The sequence below is a fragment of the Oncorhynchus kisutch genome, linkage group LG5 (assembly GCF_002021735.2).
Source record: "Oncorhynchus kisutch isolate 150728-3 linkage group LG5, Okis_V2, whole genome shotgun sequence".
NCBI classification, from domain to species: Eukaryota; Metazoa; Chordata; class Actinopteri; order Salmoniformes; family Salmonidae; genus Oncorhynchus; species Oncorhynchus kisutch.
The window spans coordinates 62,456,605-62,470,730 of NC_034178.2; the positions used below are offsets into that span (position 1 = coordinate 62,456,605).

Sequence of the window (14,126 nt, forward strand, 5' to 3'; positions counted from 1 at the left end):
TTTAAATTTTTAATTTCTGATTTGAATGAATTGATATGGAATTGTCCCGAACTCTGTTTTCCTAACACTCCAGCAAAAACAGCTGCAGCTGGGGGACAAGATGGACCTGTCTTCTTACCTGCTGAAGCCGGTGCAGCGGATCAGCAAGTACAGCCTACTGCTGCAGGACATGGTGAGGGAGTGCGGGCCCCACAGGAGCCGTGAGGAGGCCGAGGTCCAGCAGGCCCTGGAGGTCATCCAGTTCCAGCTAAGGCATGGCAACAACCTGCTGGCCATGGACGACATCCAGGACTGTGATGTGAGTGAGGAATGAGGAAGAGGGGATTGGAGGGAGAGGTATAAAAGGAGGACTGAAGAGTACCAATCTAAATAATGGCGCCGGAGGAGATGGCTGCCGTTTTACGGGCCCCGAACCAATTGTGCTATTTTGAGTGTTTTTTCACATCTTTTGTAACTTCTGTTGTACATAATATTTCTGCCACTGTCTCATATGATCAAAAAGAGCTTCTGGATATTAGAACAGCAATTACTCACCTCAAACTGGACAAAGATTTTTTGTTTAACTAGTCGGACACGAAGGATTTACCGGACCAGGCCCACATCTCTGTCATTCGCATGAAGAATAGATGCCGATACAGGGGACGCAAGTCTAGGTGCCTTGTGAGAATTAGTCAGCGAGTGGGTAACCCGCCTCTACCATACTGGCCAATGTGCAATCATTGGAGAATAAACTGGATGAGCTCCGTTCAAGACCTATCCTACCAATGGGACATTCAAAACTGTAATTTCTTATTTTTCACAGAGTCGTATCTGAACGACGACATGGATAATATACAGTTGGCTGGGTTTTCCGTGACAGAACAGCTGCCTCCGGTAAGACGAGGGGTGGTGGTCTGTGTTTAACTGATCAATAGCAGCTGGTGTGCGAAATCGAATATTAAGGAAATCTCAAGGTTTTGCTCGCCTGAGGTGGAGTATCTGATGATAAGCTGTAGACCACAGTGTTTATCAAGAGAATTGTCATCTATATTTTTCATAGACATCTATTTACCACCATAAACCGATGCTGGCACTAAGATCACACTCAATGAAAGGTACAAGGCCATAAGCAAACAATAAAATGCTAATGCAGAGGTGGTGCTTCTAGTGGCTGGGGACTTTCATGCAGGGAAACTTAAATCCGTTTGACCTCATTTCTACCAGCATGTCACGTGCAACCAGAGGAGAAAAACTCTAGACCACCTTTACTCCACACACAGACGCATACAAAGCTCTCCATTGGGCAAATCTGACCATAACTCTATCCCCCTGATTCCTGCTTACAAGAAAAAAACTAAAATAGAAAGTACCTCTGACTCTTTCAATACGGAAGTGGTCAGATGACGCGGATGCTATGCTACAGGACTGTTTTGCTAGCACAGACTGAAATATGTTCCGTGATTTATCTAATGGCATTGAGGAGTATACCACCTCAACCATCAGCTTCATCAATAAGTGCATCGACGACGTCGTCCCCATAGTCACCAAACGTACATATCCCAACAAGAACACATGGATTACAGGCAACATCCGAATCGAGCTAAAGGCTAGAGCTGCCGCTTTCAAGGAGCGAGACACTAATCCAGACGCTTATAAGAAATTCCGCTACACCCTCTGATGAACCATCAAACAGGCAAAGCGTCAATACAGAATTAAGATTGACTCCTACTATACCGGCTCTGGCGCCTGTCAGATGTGGCAGGGCTTGAAAACTGTTACGGATTACAAATGGAAACCCAGCCGCGAGCTGCCCAGTGTCGTGAGCCTACCAGTCGAGCTAAATGCTATCATGCTCACTTACAGGCAAGCAACAATGAAACATGCTGATTCGGACGACTGTGTGATAACGCTCTCAGTAGCCGATGTGAGCAGGTCAACATAAACAGGTCAACACGTCCAGCTGTTCCGGACGACTGTGTGATAACGCTCTCAGTAGCCGATGTGAGCAGGTCAACATAAACAGGTCAACATTCACAAAGCCGTGGGGCCAGACGGATTACCAGGGCGTGTACTCAAAGCATACGCGGACCAACTGGCAAGTGTCTTCACTGACATTTTCAACCTCTCCCTGACCGATTCAGTAATACCCACATGTTTCAAGCAGACAACCATAGTCCCTGTGCCCAAGGAAGTGAAGGTAACCTGCCAAAATGATTATTTTCTCCCTTTTATGTTAACCTCCGTTGTCAAGTTTGTAAGATGAAGATAAAAGTTTGAGCGCCAAGTCTAGGACCAAAAGGCTCCTTAACTGCTTCTACCCCCAAGCCATAAGACTGCAGAACATTGAATCAAATGGCCACCTGGATTATTTACATTGACTTGACCCACCCCCCCATTTGTTTTTACACTGCTGCTCCTCGCTGTTTATTATCTATGCATACTCTACCCCTACCTACATGTACAAATTACCTCGACTAACCTGTACCCCGCCCCCCCCCCCGCACGTTGACTCAGTACCAGTACCCCCTGTGTATAGCCACGTTATTGTTATTTTATTGTGTTACTTTTTATTATTTTTTACTTTACTTTATTTGGTAAATATTTTCTTAACTCTTTCTTGAACTGCTTTGTTGATTAATTAAGGGCTTGTAAGTAAGCATTTCAAGGTCTACACCTGTTGTATTCGACACGTGACAAATGAAGTTTGATTTGATTTCGTTCAGCCGACCCACATTGGAAAAATTGGCTAGACCCAAATCACCATCTGTGGCCTATACTATGAACCACAATTGTGAGTTCTTTCGGATATTAATATTTTCTCCCTTTTATGTTAACCTCCGTTGTCAAGTTTGTAAGATGAAGATAAAAGTTTGACTCTTCCGGTCATACAGTACAGTGCAGGGGTTTTGAAACTTATTTTCGGGTGACCCACTTTGGCCAAATGATTTACCCACCTAACCCAAATAACGTAACATAACACTTCTTAGTTTGTTCCTATCAGGGGATGAATACAGTATAAGGTCAAATGTCAATGTACTAAAAAGGGTTAATCTTACCACAGATGCACCCTGACAGAATACAGCCTGCCCTCAATGTAATTTCTCTTCTCCTGTAGGTCAACTTGAAGGAGCAGGGGCAGCTGATTCGTCAGGACGAGTTCCTGGTGTCCTTCAGAAAGAAAAAGTGTTTCCGCCACATCTTCCTCTTCCAGGACCTTGTCCTCTTCAGCAAGACTAAGAGGACCGACGTGGGCAATGACACTTATGTATATAAACAGTCATTCAAGGTATGCAGGTATACAAAACACAGCACAATATACCTCAATGTGAAACTTGAGCCAAAGCTACCTGTCACGGATCCCTCCGGAACTTTCATTACCCACACCTGTCCCCTATTCCCACTGATTTGTATTTGTATATATGTGCCCTTTGGTTTCCATTGGGCGGTCAATTAATGTTACAATGTCCGTTGGTTGTGTGGGCACCTGTGCTGTGTGTTTTGGGCTTTTGTGTCATTGTGGATTGCACAGACAATTACGGGTCTTGTCCCGTGTGTTAATCATTGTGAGCTTGTGTTATTTATTTGAGGTACTCCTCGCTCTTTTGTTTGGGTTTCAACCCTGTGTTTTTGTATAGTATTTGTTTGGTCATCATCCCTGTGCCTTTACACGGCACGCCGTAACTTGGGGTAAAATAACAAAAAACTATTATGCATTCCTGCGGCTGTCTCACAAATAATTTATTCAGCGTGACACTACCTTCCTTGGAAATCATTGAAACACATGCTTACGTCATAAAAGGGTCATGTGGAGGCCTTGTCTAATTTGAGCTACTGTAGCTACCCTCCAAAAGTTTCACTTCCAGGCCCACTTCCTCTATTGCGTGGAAACCTGTATATGATTCACTGTACGTTAACACATACCCTGTTTGTAAATGGAGAAGGAAACCTGTCTGTCTAGGTTGATTACTTTCAAAATATACATACACTGTTATATCCATGTATAGTCCTTTATATGCCTTATAAAGGGTTTATGAACACTTCAAAACCTTTTACAAGCTGTAGTTTGTTTAAAGACCATGTTTTCTGTTCTGACAGACCTCTGACATTGGGATGACCCACAATTCAGGGGACAGCGGGCTGTGCTTTGAGATCTGGTTCCGAAGGAGGAAGTCCCAGGACACTTACACCCTGCAGGCCGGGAACAGAGAGGTGAAGGATGCCTGGACCAAAGACCTTGAGCGCATCCTCTGGGAGCAGGCTGAACACAACAGAGGTCAGAGTTACCCCTGAGACTAACCAGCCAATCAGATCTCTCGTGCCCTAAAATGATCTGGTCTGTATCTGAAAACATTACTAGCAGTCAAATCCTTGCTTGCTCTGTTCTTATTTCCTCAATTCCTCTCAAAGGGCATTAGAGGTGACGGTCCCATGGAAAGACTATGATCATCCCCTCCAATGCACTTTGAGAGGAATGGAAAACACAAGGACTGAAGAAGAAAGGATTTGCCAGCTTGGAAAGTATTCAGATACAGCCACAGAGGTCAACCTACTATATTTTCCCACACTACCACTGATCTGAAAAGAGTTGATGGATTAAAGCAATGACTTTTAAACCAACGCTTTCAACTGTAATCATGTGGAACAGACAATGAAAATAAGCAATTTCAGGCTACTGGTATCTGGTATACAGCTCCCATCACTTGCCAATACTTGGCAAGCAACCAATCAGATTGTAGGACTAAGTGGAAGAAGGGAGGGTCTTGACGGGAAGCTCTTGCAGCAAATATCTATATTAAGCGCTGATATAATGTCCAAGACACACTGGTGGGATTGAGACTAGCACACACCCATGGATTTGTTCGTTCTATGTTTGAGTTTTCTTATTGTGTTCCTCCCCTAGTAGGTCAATTACTTGCTTACTAAATCCTTATTTTCGTCCCCTTTGGGACATAGGTAAGGCTATAATAAACTCTCTCTACTTCAGGGCTCTCCAACCCTGTTCCTGGAGTGCTACCCTCCTGTAGTTTTTCAATCCAAACCTCAGTTGTAACTAACCTGATTCAATTTATTAACCAGCTAATTATTAGAATCAGAAAGTGTAGTGAGTGTAGTGAACTTGTTTGTTTGCCCATTATTAAAGACCAAAATTGGCATAGTTTTATTTTATGTAAATACAATCTTATACCAGTTTTACTTGATGACCAAAATGTCGAAATCGGCACCATACAGGTTGCAAAATAGTTAGGAAGAGATTTTTGATGTGCTGATTCTGTGGCACATGGTTTATGAATTGATACGAAAAACAACTCTTGGTTAAAAGCATAGTATTATACAAAATTCTTGCCACAAACAGAATGTTATGAATATGGGGCGTACAACCATCTCAGCTCTGCAGATTTTGCTACGAAGAGACATAATCATTTGATCACTTATTTTGGTATTGCCCATTTGTAGCTTGTTTCTGGTCACAGGTTCAAGAATGGCTGAAAAATCATTTATCTAAAATGAAACCTACATTTACCATTGTTGGGAGATTTGAAAAACCATAGTCAATCAATCAACAATATAACAATACGTTTACTTTTAGTAGAAATATGTATCTTTAACTTACAATCTGTAGATACTATGCAGTTACACAGGTTCAGAATTTATGTGAAGAATCACAGCACAGTTAAAAAAAGATATGTCACATGGAAATCATAAGAGGGAGGTTTACGGAGATAGGTGGGATGGACTGAGAGTAGCTGAGGGGTGGGTTTACGGAGATAGGTGGGATGGACTGAGAGTAGCTGAGGGGTGGGTTTACGGAGATAGGTGGGATGGACTGAGAGTAGCTGAGGGGTGGGTTTACGGAGATAGGTGGGATGGACTGAGAGTAGCTGAGGGGTGGGTTTACAGAGATAGGTGGGATGGACTGAGAGTTGCTGAGGGGTGGGTTTACGGAGATAGGTGGGATGGACTGAGAGTAGCTGAGGGGTGGGTTTACGGAGATAGGTGGGATGGACTGAGCGTAGCTGAGGGGTGGGTTTACGGAGATAGGTGGGATGGACTGAGAGTAGCTGAGGGGTGGGTTTACGGAGATAGGTGGGATGGACTGAGAGTTGCTGAGGGGTGGGTTTACGGAGATAGGTGGGATGGACTGAGAGTTGATAAGGGGTGGGTTTACGGAGATAGGTGGGATAGACTGAGAGTAGCTGAGGGGTGGGTTTACGGAGATAGGTGGGATGGACTGAGAGTAGCTGAGGGGTGGGTTTACGGAGATAGGTGGGATGGACTGAGAGTAGCTATGGGGTGGGTTTACGGAGATAGGTGGGATGGACTGAGAGTAGCTGAGGGGTGGGTTTACAGAGATAGGTGTGATAGACTGAGAGTAGCTGAGGGGTGGGTTTACAGAGATAGGTGGGATAGACTGAGAGTAGCTGAGGGGTGGGTTTACAGAGATAGGTGTGATAGACTGAGAGTAGCTGAGGGGTGGGTTTATGGAGATAGGTGGGATGGACTGAGAGTAGCTGAGGGGTGGGTTTACGGAGATAGGTGGGATGGACTGAGAGTAGCCGAGCGGTGGGTTTACGGAGATAGGTGGGATGGACTGAGAGTAGCTGAGGGGTGGGTTTACAGAGATAGGTGGGATGGACTGAGAGTTGATGAGGGGTGGGTTTACAGAGATAGGTGGGATGGACTGAGAGTAGCTGAGGGGTGGGTTTACAGAGATAGGTGTGATAGACTGAGAGTTGCTGAGGGGTGGGTTTACAGAGATAGGTGGGATGGACTGAGAGTAGCTGAGGGGTGGGTTTACAGAGATAGGTGTGATAGACTGAGAGTTGCTGAGGGGTGGGTTTACAGAGATAGGTGGGATGGACTGAGAGTAGCTGAGGGGTGGGTTTACAGAGATAGGTGGGATGGACTGAGAGTAGCTGAGGGGTGGGTTTACAGAGATAGGTGGGATGGACTGAGAGTTGCTGAGGGGTGGGTTTACAGAGATAGGTGGGATGGACTGAGAGTTGCTGAGGGGTGGGTTTACAGAGATAGGTGGGATGGACTGAGAGTTGCTGAGGGGTGGGTTTACATATATAGGTGTGATAGACTGAGAGTTGCTGAGGGGTGGGTTTACAGAGATAGGTGGGATGGACTGAGAGTAGCTGAGGGGTGGGTTTACGGAGATAGGTGGGATGGACTGAGAGTAGCTGAGGGGTGGGTTTACAGAGATAGGTGGGATGGACTGAGAGTTGCTGAGGGGTGGGTTTACAGAGATAGGTGTGATAGACTGAGAGTTGCTGAGGGGTGGGTTTACAGAGATAGGTGGGATGGACTGAGAGTTGCTGAGGGGTGGGTTTACATATATAGGTGTGATAGACTGAGAGTTGCTGAGGTGTGGGTTTACATATATAGGTGTGATGGACTGAGAGTAGCTGAGGGGTGGGTTTACATATATAGGTGTGATGGACTGAGAGTTGCTGAGGGGTGGGTTTACATATATAGGTGTGATAGACTGAGAGTTGCTGAGGGGTGGGTTTACATATATAGGTGTGATAGACTGAGAGTTGCTGAGGGGTGGGTTTACATATATAGGTGTGATGGACTGAGAGTAGCTGAGGGGTGGGTTTACATATATAGGTGTGATGGACTGAGAGTTGCTGAGGGGTGGGTTTACATATATAGGTGTGATAGACTGAGAGTTGCTGAGGGGTGGGTTTACATATATAGGTGTGATGGACTGAGAGTTGCTGAGGGGTGGGTTTACAGAGATAGGTGGGATGGACTGAGAGTAGCTGAGGGGTGGGTTTACAGAGATAGGTGGGATGGACTGAGAGTTGCTGAGGGGTGGGTTTACATATATAGGTGTGATAGACTGAGAGTTGCTGAGGGGTGGGTTTACAGAGATAGGTGGGATGGACTGAGAGTAGCTGAGGGGTGGGTTTACAGAGATAGGTGTGATAGACTGAGAGTAGCCGAGCGGTGGGTTTACAGAGATAGGTGGGATGGACTGAGAGTAGCTGAGGGGTGGGTTTACAGAGATAGGTGTGATAGACTGAGAGTAGCTGAGGGGTGGGTTTACATATATAGGTGTGATAGACTGAGAGTTGCTGAGAGGTGGGTTTACAGAGATAGGTGTGATAGACTGAGAGTAGCTGAGGGGTGGGTTTACAGAGATAGGTGTGATAGACTGAGAGTAGCTGAGGGGTGGGTTTACAGAGATAGGTGGGATAGACTGAGAGTAGCTGAGGGGTGGGTTTACAGAGATAGGTGTGATAGACTGAGAGTAGCTGAGGGGTGGGTTTATGGAGATAGGTGGGATGGACTGAGAGTAGCTGAGGGGTGGGTTTACGGAGATAGGTGGGATGGACTGAGAGTAGCCGAGCGGTGGGTTTACGGAGATAGGTGGGATGGACTGAGAGTAGCTGAGGGGTGGGTTTACAGAGATAGGTGGGATGGACTGAGAGTTGATGAGGGGTGGGTTTACAGAGATAGGTGGGATGGACTGAGAGTAGCTGAGGGGTGGGTTTACAGAGATAGGTGTGATAGACTGAGAGTTGCTGAGGGGTGGGTTTACAGAGATAGGTGGGATGGACTGAGAGTAGCTGAGGGGTGGGTTTACAGAGATAGGTGTGATAGACTGAGAGTTGCTGAGGGGTGGGTTTACAGAGATAGGTGGGATGGACTGAGAGTAGCTGAGGGGTGGGTTTACAGAGATAGGTGGGATGGACTGAGAGTAGCTGAGGGGTGGGTTTACAGAGATAGGTGGGATGGACTGAGAGTTGCTGAGGGGTGGGTTTACAGAGATAGGTGGGATGGACTGAGAGTTGCTGAGGGGTGGGTTTACAGAGATAGGTGGGATGGACTGAGAGTTGCTGAGGGGTGGGTTTACATATATAGGTGTGATAGACTGAGAGTTGCTGAGGGGTGGGTTTACAGAGATAGGTGGGATGGACTGAGAGTAGCTGAGGGGTGGGTTTACGGAGATAGGTGGGATGGACTGAGAGTAGCTGAGGGGTGGGTTTACAGAGATAGGTGGGATGGACTGAGAGTTGCTGAGGGGTGGGTTTACAGAGATAGGTGTGATAGACTGAGAGTTGCTGAGGGGTGGGTTTACAGAGATAGGTGGGATGGACTGAGAGTTGCTGAGGGGTGGGTTTACATATATAGGTGTGATAGACTGAGAGTTGCTGAGGTGTGGGTTTACATATATAGGTGTGATGGACTGAGAGTAGCTGAGGGGTGGGTTTACATATATAGGTGTGATGGACTGAGAGTTGCTGAGGGGTGGGTTTACATATATAGGTGTGATAGACTGAGAGTTGCTGAGGGGTGGGTTTACATATATAGGTGTGATAGACTGAGAGTTGCTGAGGGGTGGGTTTACATATATAGGTGTGATGGACTGAGAGTAGCTGAGGGGTGGGTTTACATATATAGGTGTGATGGACTGAGAGTTGCTGAGGGGTGGGTTTACATATATAGGTGTGATAGACTGAGAGTTGCTGAGGGGTGGGTTTACATATATAGGTGTGATGGACTGAGAGTTGCTGAGGGGTGGGTTTACAGAGATAGGTGGGATGGACTGAGAGTAGCTGAGGGGTGGGTTTACAGAGATAGGTGGGATGGACTGAGAGTTGCTGAGGGGTGGGTTTACATATATAGGTGTGATAGACTGAGAGTTGCTGAGGGGTGGGTTTACAGAGATAGGTGGGATGGACTGAGAGTAGCTGAGGGGTGGGTTTACAGAGATAGGTGTGATAGACTGAGAGTAGCCGAGCGGTGGGTTTACAGAGATAGGTGGGATGGACTGAGAGTAGCTGAGGGGTGGGTTTACAGAGATAGGTGTGATAGACTGAGAGTAGCTGAGGGGTGGGTTTACATATATAGGTGTGATAGACTGAGAGTTGCTGAGAGGTGGGTTTACAGAGATAGGTGTGATAGACTGAGAGTTGCTGAGGGGTGGGTTTACAGAGATAGGTGTGATAGACTGAGAGTTGCTGAGGGGTGGGTTTACAGAGATAGGTGTGATAGACTGAGAGTTGCTGAGGGGTGGGTTTACAGAGATAGGTGTGATAGACTGAGAGTTGCTGAGGGGTGGGTTTACAGAGATAGGTGTGATAGACTGAGAGTTGCTGAGGGGTGGGTTTACAGAGATAGGTGTGATAGACTGAGAGTTGCTGAGGGGTGGGTTTACAGAGATAGGTGTGATAGACTGAGAGTAGCTGAGGGGTGGGTTTACAGAGATAGGTGTGATAGACTGAGAGTAGCTGAGGGGTGGGTTTACAGAGATAGGTGTGATAGACTGAGAGTTGCTGAGGGGTGGGTTTACAGAGATAGGTGTGATAGACTGAGAGTTGCTGAGGGGTGGGTTTACAGAGATAGGTGTGATAGACTGAGAGTTGCTGAGGGGTGGGTTTACAGAGATAGGTGTGATAGACTGAGAGTTGCTGAGGGGTGGGTTTACATATATAGGTGTGATAGACTGAGAGTTGCTGAGGGGTGGGTTTACATATATAGGTGTGATGGACTGAGAGTTGCTGAGGGGTGGGTTTACAGAGATAGGTGTGATAGACTGAGAGTTGCTGAGGGGTGGGTTTACATATATAGGTGTGATAGACTGAGAGTTGCTGAGGGGTGGGTTTACATATATAGGTGTGATGGACTGAGAGTAGCTGAGGGGTGGGTTTACAGAGATAGGTGTGATAGACTGAGAGTTGCTGAGGGGTGGGTTTGCAGAGATAGGTGTGATAGACTGAGAGTTGCTGAGGGGTGGGTTTACAGTGATAGGTGTGATAGACTGAGAGTAGCTGAGGGGTGGGTTTACAGAGATAGGTGTGATAGACTGAGAGTTGCTGAGGGGTGGGTTTACAGAGATAGGTGTGATAGACTGAGAGTTGCTGAGGGGTGGGTTTACAGAGATAGGTGTGATAGACTGAGAGTTGCTGAGGGGTGGGTTTACAGAGATAGGTGTGATAGACTGAGAGTTGCTGAGGGGTGGGTTTACAGAGATAGGTGTGATAGACTGAGAGTTGCTGAGGGGTGGGTTTACAGAGATAGGTGTGATAGACTGAGAGTAGCTGAGGGGTGGGTTTACAGAGATAGGTGTGATAGACTGAGAGTAGCTGAGGGGTGGGTTTACAGAGATAGGTGTGATAGACTGAGAGTTGCTGAGGGGTGGGTTTACAGAGATAGGTGTGATAGACTGAGAGTTGCTGAGGGGTGGGTTTACAGAGATAGGTGTGATAGACTGAGAGTTGCTGAGGGGTGGGTTTACATACATAGGTGTGATGGACTGAGAGTTGCTGAGGGGTGGGTTTACAGAGATAGGTGTGATAGACTGAGAGTTGCTGAGGGGTGGGTTTACATATATAGGTGTGATAGACTGAGAGTTGCTGAGGGGTGGGTTTACATATATAGGTGTGATGGACTGAGAGTTGCTGAGGGGTGGGTTTACAGAGATAGGTGGGATGGACTGAGAGTTGCTGAGGGGTGGGTTTACATATATAGGTGTGATAGACTGAGAGTTGCTGAGGGGTGGGTTTACATATATAGGTGTGATGGACTGAGAGTTGCTGAGGGGTGGGTTTACAGAGATAGGTGTGATAGACTGAGAGTTGCTGAGGGGTGGGTTTACAGAGATAGGTGTGATAGACTGAGAGTTGCTGAGGGGTGGGTTTACGGAGATAGGTGTGATAGACTGAGAGTTGCTGAGGGGTGGGTTTACAGAGATAGGTGTGATAGACTGAGAGTTGCTGAGGGGTGGGTTTACAGAGATAGGTGGGATGGACTGAGAGTAGCTGAGGGGTGGGTTTACAGAGATAGTTGTGATAGACTGAGAGTTGCTGAGGGGTGGGTTTACAGAGATAGGTGTGATAGACTGAGAGTTGCTGAGGGGTGGGTTTACGGAGATAGGTGTGATAGACTGAGAGTTGCTGAGGGGTGGGTTTACAGAGATAGGTGTGATAGACTGAGAGTTGCTGAGGGGTGGGTTTACAGAGATAGGTGGGATGGACTGAGAGTAGCTGAGGGGTAGGTTTACAGAGATAGTTGTGATAGACTGAGAGTTGCTGAGGGGTGGGTTTACAGAGATAGGTGTGATAGACTGAGAGTTGCTGAGGGGTGGGTTTACAGAGATAGGTGGGATGGACTGAGAGTAGCTGAGGGGTGGGTTTACAGAGATAGGTGTGATAGACTGAGAGTTGCTGAGGGGTGGGTTTACGGAGATAGGTGGGATGGACTGAGAGTAGCTGAGGGGTGGGTTTACAGAGATAGGTGTGATAGACTGAGAGTAGCTGAGGGGTGGGTTTACAGAGATAGGTGGGATAGACTGAGAGTAGCTGAGGGGTGGGTTTACAGAGATAGGTGTGATAGACTGAGAGTAGCTGAGGGGTGGGTTTACAGAGATAGGTGGGATGGACTGAGAGTAGCTGAGGGGTGGGTTTACAGAGATAGGTGTGATAGACTGAGAGTTGCTGAGGGGTGGGTTTACAGAGATAGGTGTGATAGACTGAGAGTAGCTGAGGGGTGGGTTTACAGAGATAGGTGTGATAGACTGAGAGTAGCTGAGGGGTGGGTTTACAGAGATAGGTGGGATAGACTGAGAGTTGCTGAGGGGTGGGTTTACAGAGATAGGTGGGATAGACTGAGAGTTGCTGAGGGGTGGGTTTACAGAGATAGGTGGGATAGACTGAGAGTAGCTGAGGGGTGGGTTTACAGAGATAGGTGTGATAGACTGAGAGTAGCTGAGGGGTGGGTTTACAGAGATAGGTGTGATAGACTGAGAGTTGCTGAGGGGTGGGTTTACAGAGATAGGTGTGATAGACTGAGAGTTGCTGAGGGGTGGGTTTACAGAGATAGGTGGGATAGACTGAGAGTTGCTGAGGGGTGGGTTTACAGAGAGAGGTGGGATGGACTGAGATTTGCTGAGGGGTGGGTTTACAGAGATAGGTGGGATAGACTGAGAGTTGTTGAGGGGTGGGTTTACAGAGATAGGTGTGATAGACTGAGAGTAGCTGAGGGGTGGGTTTACAGAGATAGGTGGGATGGACTGAGAGTTGCTGAGGGGTGGGTTTACATATATAGGTGTGATAGACTAAGAGTTGCTGAGGGGTGGGTTTACAGAGATAGGTGGGATGGACTGAGAGTAGCTGAGGGGTGGGTTTACAGAGATAGGTGTGATAGACTGAGAGTTGCTGAGGGGTGGGTTTACAGAGATAGGTGTGATAGACTGAGAGTTGCTGAGGGGTGGGTTTACAGAGATAGGTGGGATGGACTGAGAGTAGCTGAGGGGTGGGTTTACAGAGATAGGTGGGATGGACTGAGAGTAGCTGAGGGGTGGGTTTACAGAGATAGGTGGGATGGACTGAGAGTTGCTGAGGGGTGGGTTTACATATATAGGTGTGATAGACTGAGAGTTGCTGAGGGGTGGGTTTACATATATAGGTGTGATGGACTGAGAGTAGCTGAGGGGTGGGTTTACAGAGATAGGTGTGATAGACTGAGAGTTGCTGAGGGGTGGGTTTGCAGAGATAGGTGTGATAGACTGAGATTTGCTGAGGGGTGGGTTTACATATATAGGTGTGATAGACTGAGAGTTGCTGAGGGGTGGGTTTACATATATAGGTGTGATGGACAGAGTTGCTGAGGGGTGGGTTTACAGAGATAGGTGTGATAGACTGAGAGTTGCTGAGGGGTGGGTTTACATATATAGGTGTGATAGACTGAGAGTTGCTGAGGGGTGGGTTTACATATATAGGTGTGATGGACTGAGAGTTGCTGAGGGGTGGGTTTACAGAGATAGGTGGGATGGACTGAGAGTTGCTGAGGGGTGGGTTTACATATATAGGTGTGATAGACTGAGAGTTGCTGAGGGGTGGGTTTACATATATAGGTGTGATGGACTGAGAGTTGCTGAGGGGTGGGTTTACAGAGATAGGTGTGATAGACTGAGAGTTGCTGAGGGGTGGGTTTACAGAGATAGGTGTGATAGACTGAGAGTTGCTGAGGGGTGGGTTTACAGAGATAGGTGTGATAGACTGAGAGTTGCTGAGGGGTGGGTTTACGGAGATAGGTGTGATAGACTGAGAGTTGCTGAGGGGTGGGTTTACAGAGATAGGTGTGATAGACTGAGAGTTGCTGAGGGGTGGGTTTACAGAGATAGGTGGGATGGA

The 14,126-nt window shown here is 47.0% G+C and overlaps 1 protein-coding gene across 1 annotated transcript in view; it reads left to right on the forward strand.

The window, feature by feature from the left end:
• LOC109891385 (pleckstrin homology domain-containing family G member 4B) overlaps window positions 1-14,126 on the forward strand; it is a 79,750-nt gene that overhangs the window by 47,349 nt on the left and 18,275 nt on the right. Inside the window, exons 17-19 of the mRNA XM_020483874.2 lie at window positions 74-298; window positions 3,095-3,265; window positions 4,075-4,252. Coding sequence (XP_020339463.1) covers window positions 74-298; window positions 3,095-3,265; window positions 4,075-4,252 — 574 coding nt within the window. The remainder of the gene's footprint in view (window positions 1-73; window positions 299-3,094; window positions 3,266-4,074; window positions 4,253-14,126) is intronic.